The 20,079-nt window shown below is 28.1% G+C and overlaps 1 protein-coding gene across 3 annotated transcripts in view; it reads left to right on the forward strand.

Annotated features, from left to right (window-relative positions):
- LOC143238372 (uncharacterized) overlaps positions 1-2,679 on the forward strand; it is a 45,623-nt gene extending 42,944 nt beyond the window's left edge. For all 3 annotated transcript variants that reach the window (XM_076478527.1, XM_076478533.1, XM_076478543.1), the window contains exons 24-25: positions 562-636; positions 2,166-2,679. In XM_076478527.1, the coding sequence (XP_076334642.1) occupies positions 562-636; positions 2,166-2,309 (219 nt within the window). In that variant the 3' untranslated portion in view covers positions 2,310-2,679. The remainder of the gene's footprint in view (positions 1-561; positions 637-2,165) is intronic.
- The last annotated feature ends 17,400 nt before the right edge of the window (positions 2,680-20,079 follow it).

Raw genomic sequence — 20,079 nt, forward strand, 5'->3', positions numbered from 1 at the left:
GTCCTATGTAAACACATCACGTATGATTTTATATTTGTATGAATTGTTATGTACAAGATAACCGAAACATTGATAATTTGACTTATAAAAACAAACTGCAGCTGTTACAAAAAAAACGGTTAAATGTGTAAGGTAAAATTAGGGTTTTGTCTCATTCTAAAACAATAAGAAACAAAATTATATGCAGTTTAGAACATCAAAGTAATAGCTTTCATGTTTCTATTAGAAAATGTTTGGAAACTGCCATGAATATGATATTTCCTGGAACGTGGGGAGAAATTATACAATTTTAGAAATTAATGGTGTTTGGTGCCGTAGGTTGTTCGAACAAAAAACAATGTAAAAATGTACTTTCAAAATCAAAAGTCCTAACTTCTGTTTCTCAGGTAATATTGTGATTTTTATCTTTGAATTATCGCGTTTCAAGACAGATGACAAGAGAAAATTGAGTGGAGGAAAGAAGTAATCTATTAAAAGGAAGTTCGCGTTATTAACTTTCCATTTCGTCAAATGAACACTTGTTAGTTTTTAACTATATAATTGTTTGTTCTTTTTATATAGACAACTGAACACGGAACAGAACGATCCAACATTCTGACGTATTTCAATTTCCCAATAGCTGAGTCTGAAAGACGAGTAAGTTTCTTTTCTAACTTATCTAATGACATACCATTAACACCAGTCTGGTATAACTAATCTGACGACATACCATTAACACCAGTCTGGTATAACTAATCTGACGACATACCATTAACACCAGTCTGGTATAACTAATCTGACGACATACCATTAACACCAATCTGGCCTGACTTATCTGATGACATCCCATTAACACCAGTCTGGCCTGACTTATCTGATGTCATCCCATTCACACCAGTCTGGCCTGACTTATCTGATGTCATCCCATTCACACCAGTCTGGTATAACTTATCTGATGACATACCATTCACACCAGTCTGGCCTGACTTATCTGATGACATCCCATTAACACCAATTAACACCAATCTGGTATAACTTATCTGATGACACCCCATTAACACCAGTCTGGTATAACTTATTTGATGTCATCCCATTAACACCAGTCTGGCCTGACTTATCTGATGTCATCCCATTCACACCAGTCTGGCCTGACTTATCTGATGACATATCATTAACACCAGTCTGGTTTCCTCTATTTAAATTGTTATGACCGACTTGAGATACAAACATTAGAAAGTATTTCAAGTCTGTCATAACAACTTAAAAATATACAAGTTCATTTTATTACTGTTTCCGTATAAAAATAAAAGAAACTGTATGTAGCTACATAGAATCCGTTTCAATCAGCCACGAAAACAGTATTATAGAGGATGAGTTAAACCTCCGTGTTAATACAAAGTCCATCAGCGGATTGCCTAACTGTGTCACACCTGTTACGTTAACAGTGTTTGAAATCATGCTTTACGATGTTTGCGTGTAAATAGTTGGTTTGAATCAAATTATTATTATAACCAAATTATTGTTATTATTATAATCAAATTATCATTTTCCATAACTTTATGTTACATTTTGATTTAAACTGTGATGAATGTTGCATTACATATAAACAAAACAATAAAAATGTAGTGTTGTACACAAACAAAATACGTTTCGTAAAGACGGAAATACAGTATAATATAAGGATAAAATTTAATTTCATGTAAACATCTGAGTAATGCTACTTATATATTCGAGAAGACGTTTTAATACAATGTGAACGAAATTACACATAGAAACATTGTGTAAAAACTTCATGAGTCATCTCTATTTGAACAACTTCGTTATTTTATTTGATTTGTTTCCCAGTTCACTGAGTTATTGATTAAAGTGCACAGACGCTTAAGTTTAGGGCATTTCCTTATTTGATCTGTTCTATTCTTGAGATAGTTTGTATATTCACGTGCATGAAATTCAGTTACTACCTTACCTTATATGTTTCCCAAATTATTAACAGTGTAATTATGTGGTAAATAAAAAGCTCAAATATACGAACTATTTCGGTGAATTATTTCTATTTTGAAACAATACTAATTAATAATAAATACTAATAAACCTTACTATGTACGTTTTGATGCCAGTCAAATTTTCTCCACAGAACTACTTAACGGCAGTCAGTAATTCAAAATGAAAACTTTGATTTATTACAGAACACGGATATAAATTCAAGAACTAAGCTTTTCCGACAAGGCAGGTATTATATGGGCAGCGAAGATCCGGGGGTTATTTCACAACGGTTTCCAAAGCTACATCTGAGTAACATTCATCCAACATCTAGTGATCTTCTTTACTAATGATGGGAAAAGGTTTATGTCTGAATATAATGTCGGTTTTTTTATCGGTTGGTGGCACAATTTTAAGCTGGAATTTCATAGAAATTTCGGAGTTATTATTTTATCAGGGAACATGTTTTGTGTTTTAAGAGTTTGTCTTTGTTACAAGGTAAAACCTTTTATGAAAAACTGTTGAAATAGGAGTATATGTCATATGTTTCATTATTCTACAAATGTGTTATTACTCAACTTATTTATAAATTAAAATGTACTTTCTTAATTAACCCATTGATAAATAGGTTTAGACAAAGAGTATTTAATTTCTTATAAACATTTCTATAATGTGTATTACATGAATAAAAAAAAACAATAAAGTGAAGTTATTGTTCGAGTGTGTGTGTTTTCTTACAACAAAGCCACATCTGCTGAGTCCACCAAGGTGAATCGAACCCCTGATTTTAGCGTAGTAAATCCGAAGACTTACCGCTGTATTAACGGGGAACTATTGTTCGGCTATAAAATAATACAAAACCATTTATTTACTTATAGTTAACTTCTAGGAAATTTCACTTCGACAATCGTTCCTGATTTAACATATAATGTGGTATAAAATTAATACACGCGTCTCTTTATGATAAAAACATTCAATATTTAAACAACGTTTATCGGGAATTCAATATATTTGTATAATCACAGTTGACTGTCTCTGTTTTCTTTTTCATTTTTATTAAAACGAGTTGAAAATCTTTTTTTTTTTTCTAACATTAAGTTTACTCTGAAACTAGTCGGTTTTCTTTACATCAGTAAATAATGTATAGTTTGAGACTAGTCGGTCGGTTTTCTTTACAAAGTAAATAATGTATAGTTTGAGACTAGTCGGTTTTCTTTACAACAGTAAATAATGTATAGTTTGAGACTAGTCGGTGTTTTTACAACAGTAAATAATGTACAGTTTGAGACTAGTCGGTGTTTTTACAACAGTAAATAATGTACAGTTTGAGACTAGTAGGTTTTCTTTACAACAGTAAATAATGTACAGTTTGAGACAAGTCGGTTTTCTTTACAACAGTAAATAATGTATAGTTTGAGACAAGTCGGTATTTTTACAACAGTAAATAATGTACAGTTTGAGACTAGTCGGTTTTCTTTACAACAGTAAATAATGTATAGTTTGAGACTAGTCGGTTTTCTTTACAACAGTAAATAATGTATAGTTTGAGACTAGTCGGTTTTCTTTACAACAGTAAATAATGTATAGTTTGAGACTAGTCGGTTTTCTTTACAACAGTAAATAATGTATAGTTTGAGACTAGTCGGTTTTCTTTAAAACATTAATTAAAGTATACTTTGAGACTAGTCGGTTTCCTTTAAAACATTAATTAAAGTATACTTTGAGACTAGTCGGATTCCTTTAAAACATTAATTAAAGTATACTTTGAGACTAGTCAGTTTTCTTTACAACATTAAGTAAAGCATACTTTGAGACTAGTCAGTTTTCTTTAAAACATTAAGTAAAGCATACTTTGAGACTAGTCAGTTTTCTTTAAAACATTATGTAAAGCATACTTTGAGACTAGTCAGTTTTCTTTACAACATTAAGTAAAGTATGCTTTGAGACAAGTCGGTTTTCTTTACAACATTAAGTGAAGCATACTTTGAAACTAGACAGTATTCTTTACAACATTAACTAAAGGATACTTTGAGACTAGTCAGTTTTCTTTACAACATTAAGTGAAGCATACTTTGAGACTAGTCCGTTTTCTTTACAACATTAAGTGAAGCATACTTTGAGACTAGTCGGTTTTCTTTACAACATTAAGTAAAGTATACTTTGAGACTAGTCAGTTTTCTTTACAACATTAAGTAAAGCATACTTTGAGACTAGTCAGTTTCTTTAGAACATTAAGTAAAGTATACTTTGAGACTAGTCAGTTTTCTTTACAACATTAATTAAAGTATACTTTGAGACTAGTCAGTTTCCTTTAAAACATTAATTAAAGTATACTTTGAGACTAGTCGGTTTCCTTTAAAACATTAATTAAAGTATACTTTGAGCCTAGTCGGTTTCCTTTAAAACATTAATTAAAGTATACTTTGAGACTAGTCGGTTTCCTTTAAAACATTAATTAAAGTATACTGAGACTAGTCAGTTTTATTTAAAACATTAAGTAAAGCATACTTTGAGACTAGTCAGTTTTCTTTAAAACATTAAGTAAAGCATACTTTGAGACTAGTCAGTTTTCTTTAAAACATTAAGTAAAGCATACTTTGAAACTAGTCAGTTTTCTTTACAATATTAAGTAAAGTATACTTTGAGACTAGTCGGTTTTCTTTAAAACATTAATTAAAGTATACTTTGAGACTAGTTGGTTTCCTTTAAAACATTAATTAAAGTATACTTTGAGACTAGTCGTTTTCCTTTAAAACATTAATTAAAGTATACTTTGAGACTAGTCAGTTTTCTTTACAACATTAAGTAAAGCATACTTTGAGACTAGTCAGTTTTCTTTACAACATTAAGTAAAGCATACTTTGAGACTAGTCAGTTTTCTTTAAAACATTAAGTAAAGCATACTTTGAGACTAGTAAGTTTTCTTTAAAACATTAAGTAAAGCATACTTTGAGACTAGTCAGTTTTCTTTACAACATTAAGTAAAGTATACTTTGAGACAAGTCGGTTTTCTTTACAACATTAAGTGAAGCATACTTTGAAACTAGACAGTATTCTTTACAACATTAATTAAAGGATACTTTGAGACTAGTCAGTTTTCTTTACAACATTAAGTGAAGCATACTTTGAAACTAGTCCGTTTTCTTTACAACATTAAGTGAAGCATACTTTGAGACTAGTCGGTTTTCTTTACAACATTAAGTAAAGTATACTTTGAGACTAGTCAGTTTTCTTTACAACATTAAGTGAAGCATACTTTGAGACTAGTCAGTTTCTTTAGAACATTAAGTAAAGTATACTTTGAAACTAGACAGTTTTCTTTAGAACATTAAGTAAAGTATACTTTGAAACTAGACAGTTTTCTTTACAACATTAAGTAAAGCATACTTTGAGACTAGTCAGTTTTCTTTACAACATTAAGTAAAGCATACTTTGAGACTAGTCGGTTTTCTTTACAACATTAAGTGAAGCATACTTTGAGACTAGTCAGTTTTCTTTACAACATTAAGTAAAGCATACTTTGAGACTAGTCAGTTTTCTTTACAACATTAAGTAAAGCATACTTTGAGACTAGTCAGTTTTCTTTACAACATTAGTTAAAGTATACTTTGAGACTAGTCAGTTTCCTTTAGAACATTAAGTAAAGTATACTTTGAGACTAGTCGGTTTCCTTTAAAACATTAATTAAAGTATACTTTGAGACTAGTCGGTTTCCTTTAAAACATTAATTAAAGTATACTTTGAGACTAGTCGGTTTTCTTTAAAACATTAATTAAAGTATACTTTGAGACTAGCCGGTTTCCTTTAAAACATTAATTAAAGTATACTTTGAGACTAGTCAGTTTTCTTTAGAACATTAAGTAAAGCATACTTTGAGACTAGTCAGTTTTCTTTACAACATTAATTAAAGTATACTTTGAGACTAGTCAGTTTTCTTTAGAACATTAAATAAAGCATACTTTGAGACTAGTCAGTTTTCTTTACAACATTAAGTGAAGCATACTTTGAGACTAGTCGGTTTTCTTTACAACATTAAGTAAAGTATACTTTGAGACTAGTCAGTTTTCTTTACAACATTAAGTGAAGCATACTTTGAGACTAGTCAGTTTCTTTAGAACATAAAGTAAAGTATACTTTGAAACTAGACAGTTTTCTTTAAAACATTAAGTGAAGCATACTTTGAGACTAGTCGGTTTTCTATACAACATTAAGTAAAGCATACTTTGAGACTAGTCAGTTTTCTTTACAACATTAATTAAAGTATACTTTGAGACTAGTCAGTTTCCTTTAAAACATTAATTAAAGTATACTTTGAGACTAGTCGGTTTCCTTTAAAACATTAATTAAAGTATACTTTGAGACTAGTCGGTTTCCTTTAAAACATTAATTAAAGTATACTGAGACTAGTCAGTTTTATTTAAAACATTAAGTAAAGCATACTTTGAGACTAGTCAGTTTTCTTTAAAACATTAAGTAAAGCATACTTTGAGACTAGTCAGTTTTCTTTAAAACATTAAGTAAAGCATACTTTGAAACTAGTCAGTTTTCTTTACAATATTAAGTAAAGTATACTTTGAGACTAGTCGGTTTTCTTTAAAACATTAATTAAAGTATACTTTGAGACTAGTCGGTTTTCTTTAAAACATTAATTAAAGTATACTTTGAGACTAGTCGTTTTCTTTAAAACATTAATTAAAGTATACTTTGAGACTAGTCAGTTTTCTTTACAACATTAAGTAAAGCATACTTTGAGACTAGTCAGTTTTCTTTACAACATTAAGTAAAGTATACTTTGAGACTAGTCGGTTTTCTTTAAAACATTAAGTGAAGCATACTTTGAGACTAGTCGGTTTTCTTTAAAACATTAAGTAAAGCATACTTTGAGACTAGTCAGTTTTCTTTACAACATTAAGTAAAGCATACTTTGAGACTAGTCGGTTTTCTTTACAACATTAAGTGAAGCATACTTTGAAACTAGACAGTTTTCTTTACAACATTAAGTAAAGCATACTTTGAGACTAGTCAGTTTTCTTTACAACATTAAGTAAAGCATACTTTGAGACTAGTCAGTTTTCTTTACAACATTAGTTAAAGTATACTTTGAGACTAGTCAGTTTCCTTTAGAAAATTAAGTAAAGTATACTTTGAGACTAGTCGGTTTCCTTTAAAACATTAATTAAAGTATACTTTGAGACTAGTCGGTTTCCTTTAAAACATTAATTAAAGTATACTTTGAGACTAGTCGGTTTTCTTTAAAACATTAATTAAAGTATACTTTGAGACTAGTCGGTTTTCTTTAAAACATTAATTAAAGTATACTTTGAGACTAGTCGGTTTCCTTTAAAACATTAATTAAAGTATACTTTGAGACTAGTCAGTTTTCTTTAGAACATTAAGTAAAGCATACTTTGAGACTAGTCAGTTTTCTTTACAACATTAATTAAAGTATACTTTGAGACTAGTCAGTTTTCTTTAGAACATTAAATAAAGCATACTTTGAGACTAGTCAGTTTTCTTTACAACATTAAGTAAAGTATACTTTGAAACTAGTCGGTTTTCTTTAAAACATTAATTAAAGGATACTTTGAGACTAGTCAGTTTTCTTTACAACATTAAGTGAAGCATACTTTGAGACTAGTCGGTTTTCTTTACAACATTAAGTGAAGCATACTTTGAGACTAGTCGGTTTTCTTTACAACATTAAGTAAAGTATACTTTGAGACTAGTCAGTTTTCTTTACAACATTAAGTGAAGCATACTTTGAGACTAGTCAGTTTTCTTTACAACATTAAGTAAAGCATACTTTGAGACTAGTCAGTTTTCTTTAAAACATTAAGTAAAGTATACTTTGAAACTAGACAGTTTTCTTTACAACATTAAGTAAAGCATACTTTGAGACTAGTCAGTTTTCTTTACAACATTATTTAAAGTATACTTTGAGACTAGTCAGTTTCCTTTAAAACATTAATTAAAGTATACTTTGAGACTAGTCGGTTTCCTTTAAAACATTAATTAAAGTATACTTTGAGACTAGTCGGTTTCCTTTAAAACATTAATTAAAGTATACTTTGAGACTAGTCGGTTTCCTTTAAAACATTAATTAAAGTATACTTTGAGACTAGTCAGTTTTCTTTACAACATTAAGTAAAGCATACTTTGAGACCAGTCGGTTTCCTTTAAAACATTAATTAAAGCATACTTTGAGATTAGTCGGTTTCCTTTAAAACATTAATTAAAGCATACTTTGAGACTAGTCGGTTTCCTTTAAAACATTAATTAAAGTATACTTTGAGACTAGTCGGTTTCCTTTAAAACATTAATTAAAGTATACTTTGAGACTAGTCGGTTTCCTTTAAAACATTAATTAAAGTATACTTTAAGACTAGTCGGTTTCCTTTAAAACATTAATTAAAGTATCCTTTGAGACTAGTCAGTTTTCTTTACAACATTAGTTAAACTATACTTTGAGACTAGTCAGTTTTCTTTACAACATTAAGTAAAGTATACTTTGAAACTAGTCGGTTTTCTTTAAAACATTAATTAAAGGATACTTTGAGACTAGTCAGTTTTCTTTACAACATTAAGTGAAGCATACTTTGAGACTAGTCGGTTTTCTTTACAACATTAAGTGAAGCATACTTTGAGACTAGTCGGTTTTCTTTACAACATTAAGTAAAGTATACTTTGAGACTAGTCAGTTTTCTTTACAACATTAAGTGAAGCATACTTTGAGACTAGTCAGTTTTCTTTACAACATTAAGTAAAGCATACTTTGAGACTAGTCAGTTTTCTTTAAAACATTAAGTAAAGTATACTTTGAAACTAGACAGTTTTCTTTACAACATTAAGTAAAGCATACTTTGAGACTAGTCAGTTTTCTTTACAACATTAATTAAAGTATACTTTGAGACTAGTCAGTTTCCTTTAAAACATTAATTAAAGTATACTTTGAGACTAGTCGGTTTCCTTTAAAACATTAATTAAAGTATACTTTGAGACTAGTCGGTTTCCTTTAAAACATTAATTAAAGTATACTGAGACTAGTCAGTTTTCTTTACAACATTAAGTAAAGCATACTTTGAGACCAGTCGGTTTCCTTTAAAACATTAATTAAAGCATACTTTGAGATTAGTCGGTTTCCTTTAAAACATTAATTAAAGCATACTTTGAGACTAGTCGGTTTCCTTTAAAACATTAATTAAAGTATACTTTGAGACTAGTCGGTTTCCTTTAAAACATTAATTAAAGTATACTTTGAGACTAGTCGGTTTCCTTTAAAACATTAATTAAAGTATACTTTAAGACTAGTCGGTTTCCTTTAAAACATTAATTAAAGTATCCTTTGAGACTAGTCAGTTTTCTTTACAACATTAGTTAAACTATACTTTGAGACTAGTCAGTTTCCTTCAGAACATTAAGTAAAGTATACTTTGAGACTAGTCGGTTTCCTTTAAAACATTAATTAAAGTATACTTTGAGACTAGTCGGTTTCCTTTAAAACATTAATTAAAGTATACTTTGAGACTAGTCGGTTTTCTTTAAAACATTAATTAAAGTATACTTTGAGACTAGTCGGTTTCCTTTAAAACATTAATTAAAGTATACTTTGAGACTAGTCAGTTTTCTTTAGAACATTAAGTAAAGCATACTTTGAGACTAGTCAGTTTTCTTTAGAACATTAAATAAAGCATACTTTGAGACTAGTCAGTTTTCTTTACAACATTAAGTATATACTTTGAGACTAGTCAGTTTTCTTTACAACATTAAGTGAAGCATACTTTGAGACTAGTCTGTTTTCTTTACAACAGTAAGTAAAGCATACTTTGAGACTAGTCAGTTTCTTTAGAACATTAAGTAAAGTATACTTTGAAACTAGACAGTTTTCTTTAGAACATTAAGTAAAGTATACTTTGAGACTAGACAGTTTTCTTTACAACATTAAGTAAAGCATACTTTGAGACTAGTCAGTTTTCTTTACAACATTAATTAAAGTATACTTTGAGACTAGTCAGTTTCCTTTAAAACATTAATTAAAGTATACTTTGAGACTAGTCGGTTTCCTTTAAAACATTAATTAAAGTATACTTTGAGCCTAGTCGGTTTCCTTTAAAACATTAATTAAAGTATACTTTGAGACTAGTCGGTTTCCTTTAAAACATTAATTAAAGTATACTGAGACTAGTCAGTTTTCTTTAAAACATTAAGTAAAGCATACTTTGAGACTAGTCAGTTTTCTTTACAACATTAAGTAAAGTATACTTTGAAACAAGACAGTTTTCTTTACAACATTAAGTAAAGCATACTTTGAGACTATTCAGTTTTCTTTAAAACATTAAGTAAAGCATACTTTGAAACTAGTCAGTTTTCTTTACAATATTAAGTAAAGTATACTTTGAGACTAGTCGGTTTTCTTTAAAACATTAATTAAAGTATACTTTGAGACTAGTCGGTTTTCTTTAAAACATTAAAGTATACTTTGAGAATAGTCGGTTTCCTTTAAAACATTAATTAAAGTATACTTTGAGACTAGTCAGTTTTCTTTAGAACATTAAGTAAAGCATACTTTGAGACTAGTCAGTTTTCTTTACAACATTAATTAAAGTATACTTTGAGACTAGTCAGTTTCCTTTAGAACATTAAATAAAGCATACTTTGAGACTAGTCAGTTTTCTTTACAACATTAAGTAAAGCATACTTTGAGACTAGTCAGTTTTCTTTACAACATTAAGTAAAGTATACTTTGAGACTAGTCAGTTTTCTTTAGAACATTAAGTAAAGTATACTTTGAAACTAGTCAGTTTTCTTTACAACATTAAGTAAAGTATACTTTGAGACTAGTCAGTTTTCTTTAGAACATTAAGTAAAGTATACTTTGAAACTAGTCGGTTTTCTTTAAAACATTAATTAAAGGATACTTTGAGACTAGTCAGTTTTCTTTACAACATTAAGTGAAGCATACTTTGAGACTAGTCGGTTTTCTTTACAACATTAAGTGAAGCATACTTTGAGACTAGTCGGTTTTCTTTACAACATTAAGTAAAGCATACTTTGAGACTAGTCGGTTTTCTTTACAACATTAAGTGAAGCATACTTTGAGACTAGTCAGTTTTCTTTACAACATTAAGTAAAGCATACTTTGAGACTAGTCAGTTTTCTTTACAACATTAAGTAAAGCATACTTTGAGACTAGTCAGTTTTCTTTACAACATTAGTTAAAGTATACTTTGAGACTAGTCAGTTTCCTTTAGAACATTAAGTAAAGTATACTTTGAGACTAGTCGGTTTCCTTTAAAACATTAATTAAAGTATACTTTGAGACTAGTCGGTTTCCTTTAAAACATTAATTAAAGTATACTTTGAGACTAGTCGGTTTTCTTTAAAACATTAATTAAAGTATACTTTGAGACTAGTCGGTTTTCTTTAAAACATTAATTAAAGTATACTTTGAGACTAGTCGGTTTCCTTTAAAACATTAATTAAAGTATACTTTGAGACTAGTCAGTTTTCTTTACAACATTAAGTAAAGCATACTTTGAGACTAGTCAGTTTTCTTTACAACATTAATTAAAGTATACTTTGAGACTAGTCAGTTTTCTTTAGAACATTAAATAAAGTATACTTTGAGACTAGTCAGTTTTCTTTACAACATTAAGTAAAGTATACTTTGAGACTAGTCGGTTTTCTTTAAAACATTAATTAAAGTATACTTTGAGACTAGTCAGTTTTCTTTACAACATTAAGTAAAGCATACTTTGAGACTAGTCGGTTTTCTTTACAACATTAAGTAAAGCATACTTTGAGACTAGTCAGTTTTCTTTACAACATTAAGTAAAGTATACTTTGAGACTAGTCAGTTTTCTTTACAACATTAAGTAAAGCATACTTTGAGACTAGTCAGTTTTCTTTACAACATTAAGTAAAGCATACTTTGAGACTAGTCAGTTTTCTTTAAAACATTAAGTAAAGTATACTTTGAGACTAGTCAGTTTTCTTTACAACATTAAGTAAAGCATACTTTGAGACTAGTCAGTTTTCTTTACAACATTAATTAAAGTATACTTTGAGACTAGTCAGTTTCCTTTAAAACATTAATTAAAGTATACTTTGAGACTAGTCGGTTTCCTTTAAAACATTAATTAAAGTATACTTTGAGACTAGTCGGTTTCCTTTAAAACATTAATTAAAGTATACTTTGAGACTAGTCGGTTTCCTTTAAAACATTAATTAAAGTATACTGAGACTAGTCAGTTTTCTTTACAACATTAATTAAAGTATACTTTGAGACTAGTCGGTTTCCTTTAAAACATTAATTAAAGTATACTTTGAGACTAGTCGGTTTTCTTTAAAACATTAATTAAAGTATACTTTGAGACTAGTCGGTTTCCTTTAAAACATTAATTAAAGTATACTTTGAGACTAGTCAGTTTTCTTTAAAACATTAAGTAAAGTATACTTTGAGACTAGTCAGTTTTCTTTACAACATTAATTAAAGTATACTTTGAGACTAGTCAGTTTTCTTTAGAACATTAAATAAAGCATACTTTGAGACTAGTCAGTTTTCTTTACAACATTAAGTAAAGTATACTTTGAGACTAGTCAGTTTTCTTTACAACATTAAGTAAAGTATACTTTGAGACTAGTCGGTTTTCTTTAAAACATTAATTAAAGTATCCTTTGAGACTAGTCAGTTTTCTTTACAACATTAGTTAAACTATACTTTGAGACTAGTCAGTTTCCTTCAGAACATTAAGTAAAGTATACTTTGAGACTAGTCGGTTTCCTTTAAAACATTAATTAAAGTATACTTTGAGACTAGTCGGTTCCTTTAAAACATTAATTAAAGTATACTTTGAGACTAGTCAGTTTTCTTTAAAACATTAATTAAAGTATACTTTGAGACTAGTCAGTTTTCTTTAAAACATTAATTAAAGTATACTTTGAGACTAGTCAGTTTTCTTTAGAACATTAAGTAAAGCATACTTTGAGACTAGTCAGTTTTCTTTAGAACATTAAATAAAGCATACTTTGAGACTAGTCAGTTTTCTTTACAACATTAAGTATACTTTGAGACTAGTCAGTTTTCTTTACAACATTAAGTGAAGCATACTTTGAGACTAGTCTGTTTTCTTTACAACATTAAGTAAAGCATACTTTGAGACTAGTCAGTTTTCTTTAGAACATTAAGTAAAGTATACTTTGAGACTAGTCAGTTTTCTTTAGAACATTAAGTAAAGTATACTTTGAGACTAGTCAGTTTTCTTTACAACATTAAGTAAAGCATACTTTGAGACTAGTCAGTTTTCTTTACAACATTAATTAAAGTATACTTTGAGACTAGTCAGTTTCCTTTAAAACATTAATTAAAGTATACTTTGAGACTAGTCGGTTTCCTTTAAAACATTAATTAAAGTATACTTTGAGCCTAGTCGGTTTCCTTTAAAACATTAATTAAAGTATACTTTGAGACTAGTCGGTTTCCTTTAAAACATTAATTAAAGTATACTGAGACTAGTCAGTTTTCTTTAAAACATTAAGTAAAGCATACTTTGAGACTAGTCAGTTTTCTTTACAACATTAAGTAAAGTATACTTTGAAACTAGTCAGTTTTCTTTACAACATTAAGTAAAGCATACTTTGAGACTAGTCAGTTTTCTTTAAAACATTAAGTAAAGCATACTTTGAGACTAGTCAGTTTTCTTTACAACATTAAGTAAAGTATACTTTGAGACTAGTCGGTTTTCTTTAAAACATTAATTAAAGTATACTTTGAGACTAGTCGGTTTTCTTTAAAATTATTAAAGTATACTTTGAGAATAGTCGGTTTCCTTTAAAACATTAATTAAAGTATACTTTGAGACTAGTCAGTTTTCTTTAGAACATTAAGTAAAGCATACTTTGAGACTAGTCAGTTTTCTTTACAACATTAATTAAAGTATACTTTGAGACTAGTCAGTTTTCTTTAGAACATTAAGTAAAGCATACTTTGAGACTAGTCAGTTTTCTTTACAACATTAAGTAAAGCATACTTTGAGACTAGTCAGTTTTCTTTACAACATTAAGTAAAGTATACTTTGAGACTAGTCAGTTTTCTTTAGAACATTAAGTAAAGTATACTTTGAGACTAGTCAGTTTTCTTTACAACATTAAGTAAAGTATACTTTGAGACTAGTCAGTTTTCTTTAGAACATTAAGTAAAGTATACTTTAAGACTAGTCGGTTTCCTTTAAAACATTAATTAAAGTATCCTTTGAGACTAGTCAGTTTTCTTTACAACATTAAGTAAAGCATACTTTGAGACTAGTCGGTTTTCTTTACAACATTAAGTAAAGTATACTTTGAGACTAGTCGGTTTTCTTTACAACATTAAGTAAAGTATACTTTGAGACTAGTCAGTTTTCTTTACAACATTAAGTAAAGCATACTTTGAGACTAGTCAGTTTTCTTTACAACATTAAGTAAAGCATACTTTGAGACTAGTCAGTTTTCTTTACAACATTAAGTAAAGCATACTTTGAGACTAGTCAGTTTTCTTTACAACATTAGTTAAAGTATACTTTGAGACTAGTCAGTTTCCTTTAGAACATTAAGTAAAGTATACTTTGAGACTAGTCGGTTTCCTTTAAAACATTAATTAAAGTATACTTTGAGACTAGTCGGTTTCCTTTAAAACATTAATTAAAGTATACTTTGAGACTAGTCGGTTTTCTTTAAAACATTAATTAAAGTATACTTTGAGACTAGTCGGTTTTCTTTAAAACATTAATTAAAGTATACTTTGAGACTAGTCAGTTTCCTTTAAAACATTAATTAAAGTATACTTTGAGACTAGTCAGTTTTCTTTACAACATTAAGTAAAGCATACTTTGAGACTAGTCAGTTTTCTTTACAACATTAATTAAAGTATACTTTGAGACTAGTCAGTTTTCTTTAGAACATTAAATAAAGCATACTTTGAGACTAGTCAGTTTTCTTTACAACATTAAGTAAAGTATACTTTGAGACTAGTCAGTTTTCTTTAAAACATTAATTAAAGTATACTTTGAGACTAGTCAGTTTTCTTTACAACATTAAGTAAAGCATACTTTGAGACTAGTCAGTTTTCTTTACAACATTAAGTAAAGCATACTTTGAGACTAGTCAGTTTTCTTTACAACATTAAGTAAAGTATACTTTGAGACTAGTCAGTTTTCTTTACAACATTAAGTAAAGCATACTTTGAGACTAGTCAGTTTTCTTTACAACATTAAGTAAAGCATACTTTGAGACTAGTCAGTTTTCTTTAAAACATTAAGTAAAGTATACTTTGAAACTAGACAGTTTTCTTTACAACATTAAGTAAAGCATACTTTGAGACTAGTCAGTTTTCTTTACAACATTAATTAAAGTATACTTTGAGACTAGTCAGTTTCCTTTAAAACATTAATTAAAGTATACTTTGAGACTAGTCGGTTTCTTTAAAACATTAATTAAAGTATACTTTGAGACTAGTCGGTTTCCTTTAAAACATTAATTAAAGTATACTTTGAGACTAGTCGGTTTCCTTTAAAACATTAATTAAAGTATACTTTGAGACTAGTCAGTTTTCTTTACAACATTAAGTAAAGTATACTTTGAGACTAGTCAGTTTTCTTTAAAACATTAATTAAAGTATACTTTGAGACTAGTCAGTTTTCTTTAAAACATTAATTAAAGCATACTTTGAGACTAGTCAGTTTTCTTTAAAACATTAATTAAAGTATACTTTGAGACTAGTCGGTTTCCTTTAAAACATTAATTAAAGTATACTTTGAGACTAGTCGGTTTTCTTTAAAACATTAATTAAAGTATACTTTGAGACTAGTCAGTTTCCTTTAAAACATTAATTAAAGTATACTTTGAGACTAGTCAGTTTTCTTTACAACATTAATTAAAGTATACTTTGAGACTAGTCAGTTTTCTTTACAACATTAAGTAAAGTATACTTTGAGACTAGTCAGTTTTCTTTAAAACATTAATTAAAGTATACTTTGAGACTAGTCAGTTTTCTTTACAACATTAAGTAAAGCATACTTTGAGACTAGTCAGTTTTCTTTACAACATTAAGTAAAGCATACTTTGAGACTAGTCAGTTTTCTTTACAACATTAAGTAAAGTATACTTTGAGACTAGTCAGTTTTCTTTACAACATTAAGTAAAGTATACTTTGAGACTAGTCAGTTTTCTTTACAACATTAAGTAAAGCATACTTTGAGACTAGTCAGTTTTCTTTAAAACATTAAGTAAAGTATACTTTGAGACTAGTCAGTTTTCTTTACAACATTAAGTAAAGTATACTTTGAGACTAGTCAGTTTTCTTTACAACATTAATTAAAGTATACTTTGAGACTAGTCAGTTTCCTTTAAAACATTAATTAAAGTATACTTTGAGACTAGTCGGTTTTCTTTAAAACATTAATTAAAGTATACTTTGAGACTAGTCGGTTTCCTTTAAAACATTAATTAAAGTATACTTTGAGACTAGTCAGTTTTCTTTACAACATTAAGTAAAGCATACTTTGAGACTAGTCGGTTTTCTTTAAAACATTAATTAAAGTATACTTTGAGACTAGTCGGTTTCCTTTAAAACATTAATTAAAGTATACTTTGAGACTAGTCGGTTTCCTTTAAAACATTAATTAAAGTATACTTTGAGACTAGTCGGTTTCCTTTAAAACATTAATTAAAGTATACTTTGAGACTAGTCGGTTTCCTTTAAAACATTAATTAAAGTATACTTTGAGACTAGTCAGTTTTCTTTAAAACATTAATTAAAGTATACTTTGAGACTAGTCAGTTTTCTTTACAACATTAATTAAAGTATACTTTGAGACTAGTCAGTTTCCTTTAAAACATTAAGTAAAGTATACTTTGAGACTAGTCGGTTTTCTTTAAAACATTAATTAAAGTATACTTTGAGACTAGTCGGTTTTCTTTAAAACATTAATTAAAGTATACTTTGAGACTAGTCAGTTTTCTTTAAAACATTAATTAAAGTATACTTTGAGACTAGTCAGTTTCCTTTAAAACATTAATTAAAGTATACTATGAGACTAGTCAGTTTTCTTTACAACATTAAGTAAAGCATACTTTGAGACTAGTCAGTTTTCTTTAGAACATTAAATAAAGCATACTTTGAGACTAGACAGTTTTCTTTACAACATTAAGTAAAGTATACTTTGAGACTAGTCAGTTTTCTTTACAACATTAAGTGAAGCATACTTTGAGACTAGTCTGTTTTCTTTACAACATTAAGTAAAGCATACTTTGAGACTAGTCAGTTTCTTTAGAACATTAAGTAAAGTATACTTTGAGACTAGACAGTTTTCTTTAGAACATTAAGTAAAGTATACTTTGAGACTAGTCAGTTTTCTTTACAACATTAAGTAAAGCATACTTTGAGACTAGTCAGTTTTCTTTACAACATTAATTAAAGTATACTTTGAGACTAGTCAGTTTCCTTTAAAACATTAATTAAAGTATACTTTGAGACTAGTCGGTTTCCTTTAAAACATTAATTAAAGTATACTTTGAGACTAGTCGGTTTCCTTTAAAACATTAATTAAAGTATACTTTGAGACTAGTCGGTTTCCTTTAAAACATTAATTAAAGTATACTTTGAGACTAGTCAGTTTTCTTTAAAACATTAAGTAAAGTATACTTTGAGACTAGTCAGTTTTCTTTACAACATTAAGTAAAGTATACTTTGAGACTAGTCAGTTTTCTTTACAACATTAAGTAAAGTATACTTTGAGACTAGTCAGTTTTCTTTAAAACATTAAGTAAAGTATACTTTGAGACTAGTCAGTTTTCTTTACAACATTAAGTAAAGTATACTTTGAGACTAGTCGGTTTTCTTTAAAACATTAATTAAAGTATACTTTGAGACTAGTCAGTTTTCTTTAAAACATTAAAAAGTATACTTTGAGACTAGTCGGTTTCCTTTAAAACATTAATTAAAGTATACTTTGAGACTAGTCAGTTTTCTTTAGAACATTAAGTAAAGTATACTTTGAGACTAGTCAGTTTTCTTTACAACATTAATTAAAGTATACTTTGAGACTAGTCAGTTTCCTTTAGAACATTAAATAAAGCATACTTTGAGACTAGTCAGTTTTCTTTACAACATTAAGTAAAGCATACTTTGAGACTAGTCAGTTTTCTTTACAACATTAAGTAAAGTATACTTTGAGACTAGTCAGTTTTCTTTAGAACATTAAGTAAAGTATACTTTGAAACTAGTCAGTTTTCTTTACAACATTAAGTAAAGTATACTTTGAGACTAGTCAGTTTTCTTTAGAACATTAAGTAAAGTATACTTTGAGACTAGTCAGTTTTCTTTAAAACATTAATTAAAGTATACTTTGAGACTAGTCAGTTTTCTTTACAACATTAAGTAAAGTATACTTTGAGACTAGTCGGTTTTCTTTACAACATTAAGTGAAGCATACTTTGAGACTAGTCGGTTTTCTTTACAACATTAAGTAAAGTATACTTTGAGACTAGTCAGTTTTCTTTACAACATTAAATAAAGCATACTTTGAGACTAGTCAGTTTTCTTTACAACATTAAGTAAAGCATACTTTGAGACTAGTCAGTTTTCTTTACACCATTAAGTAAAGTATACTTTGAAACTAGACAGTTTTCTTTACAACATTAAGTAAAGCATACTTTGAGACTAGTCAGTTTTCTTTACAACATTAATTAAAGTATACTTTGAGACTAGTCAGTTTCCTTTAAAACATTAATTAAAGTATACTTTGAGACTAGTCGGTTTCCTTTAAAACATTAATTAAAGTATACTTTGAGACTAGTCGGTTTCCTTTAAAACATTAATTAAAGTATACTTTGAGACTAGTCGGTTTCCTTTAAAACATTAATTAAAGTATACTTTGAGACTAGTCAGTTTTCTTTAAAACATTAATTAAAGTATACTTTGAGACTAGTCAGTTTTCTTTACAACATTAAGTAAAGCATACTTTGAGACTAGTCGGTTTTCTTTAAAACATTAATTAAAGTATACTTTGAGACTAGTCGGTTTTCTTTAAAACATTAATTAAAGTATACTTTGAGACTAGTCGGTTTCCTTTAAAACATTAATTAAAGTATACTTTGAGACTAGTCAGTTTTCTTTAGAACATTAAGTAAAGCATACTTTGAGACTAGTCAGTTTTCTTTACAACATTAATTAAAGTATACTTTGAGACTAGTCAGTTTTCTTTACAACATTAAGTAAAGTATACTTTGAGACTAGTCAGTTTTCTTTACAACATTAAGTAAAGTATACTTTGAGACTAGTCAGTTTTCTTTACAACATTAAGTAAAGTATACTTTGAGACTAGTCAGTTTTCTTTACAACATTAAGTAAAGTATACTTTGAGACTAGTCAGTTTTCTTTACAACATTAAGTAAAGTATACTTTGAGACTAGTCAGTTTTCTTTACAACATTAAGTAAAGTATACTTTGAGACTAGTCAGTTTTCTTTACAACATTAAGTAAAGCATACTTTGAGACTAGTCAGTTTTCTTTAAAACATTAATTAAAGTATACTTTGAGACTAGTCAGTTTCCTTTAAAACATTAATTAAAGTATACTTTGAGACTAGTCGGTTTCCTTTAAAACATTAATTAAAGTATACTTTGAGACTAGTCGGTTTCCTTTAAAACATTAATTAAAGTATACTTTGAGACTAGTCGGTTTCCTTTAAAACATTAATTAAAGTATACTTTGAGACTAGTCGGTTTCCTTTAAAACATTAATTAAAGTATACTTTGAGACTAGTCAGTTTTCTTTAAAACATTAATTAAAGTATACTTTGAGACTAGTCAGTTTTCTTTAAAACATTAAGTAAAGTATACTTTGAGACTAGTCGGTTTTCTTTAAAACATTAATTAAAGTATACTTTGAGACTAGTCGGTTTCCTTTAAAACATTAATTAAAGTATACTTTGAGACTAGTCAGTTTTCTTTAAAACATTAATTAAAGTATACTTTGAGACTAGTCAGTTTTCTTTAAAACATTAATTAAAGTATACTTTGAGACTAGTCAGTTTTCTTTACAACATTAAGTAAAGCATACTTTGAGACTAGTCAGTTTTCTTTAAA

Source organism: Tachypleus tridentatus, chromosome 2 (genome assembly GCF_004210375.1).
Source record: "Tachypleus tridentatus isolate NWPU-2018 chromosome 2, ASM421037v1, whole genome shotgun sequence".
NCBI lineage: Eukaryota > Metazoa > Arthropoda > Merostomata > Xiphosura > Limulidae > Tachypleus > Tachypleus tridentatus.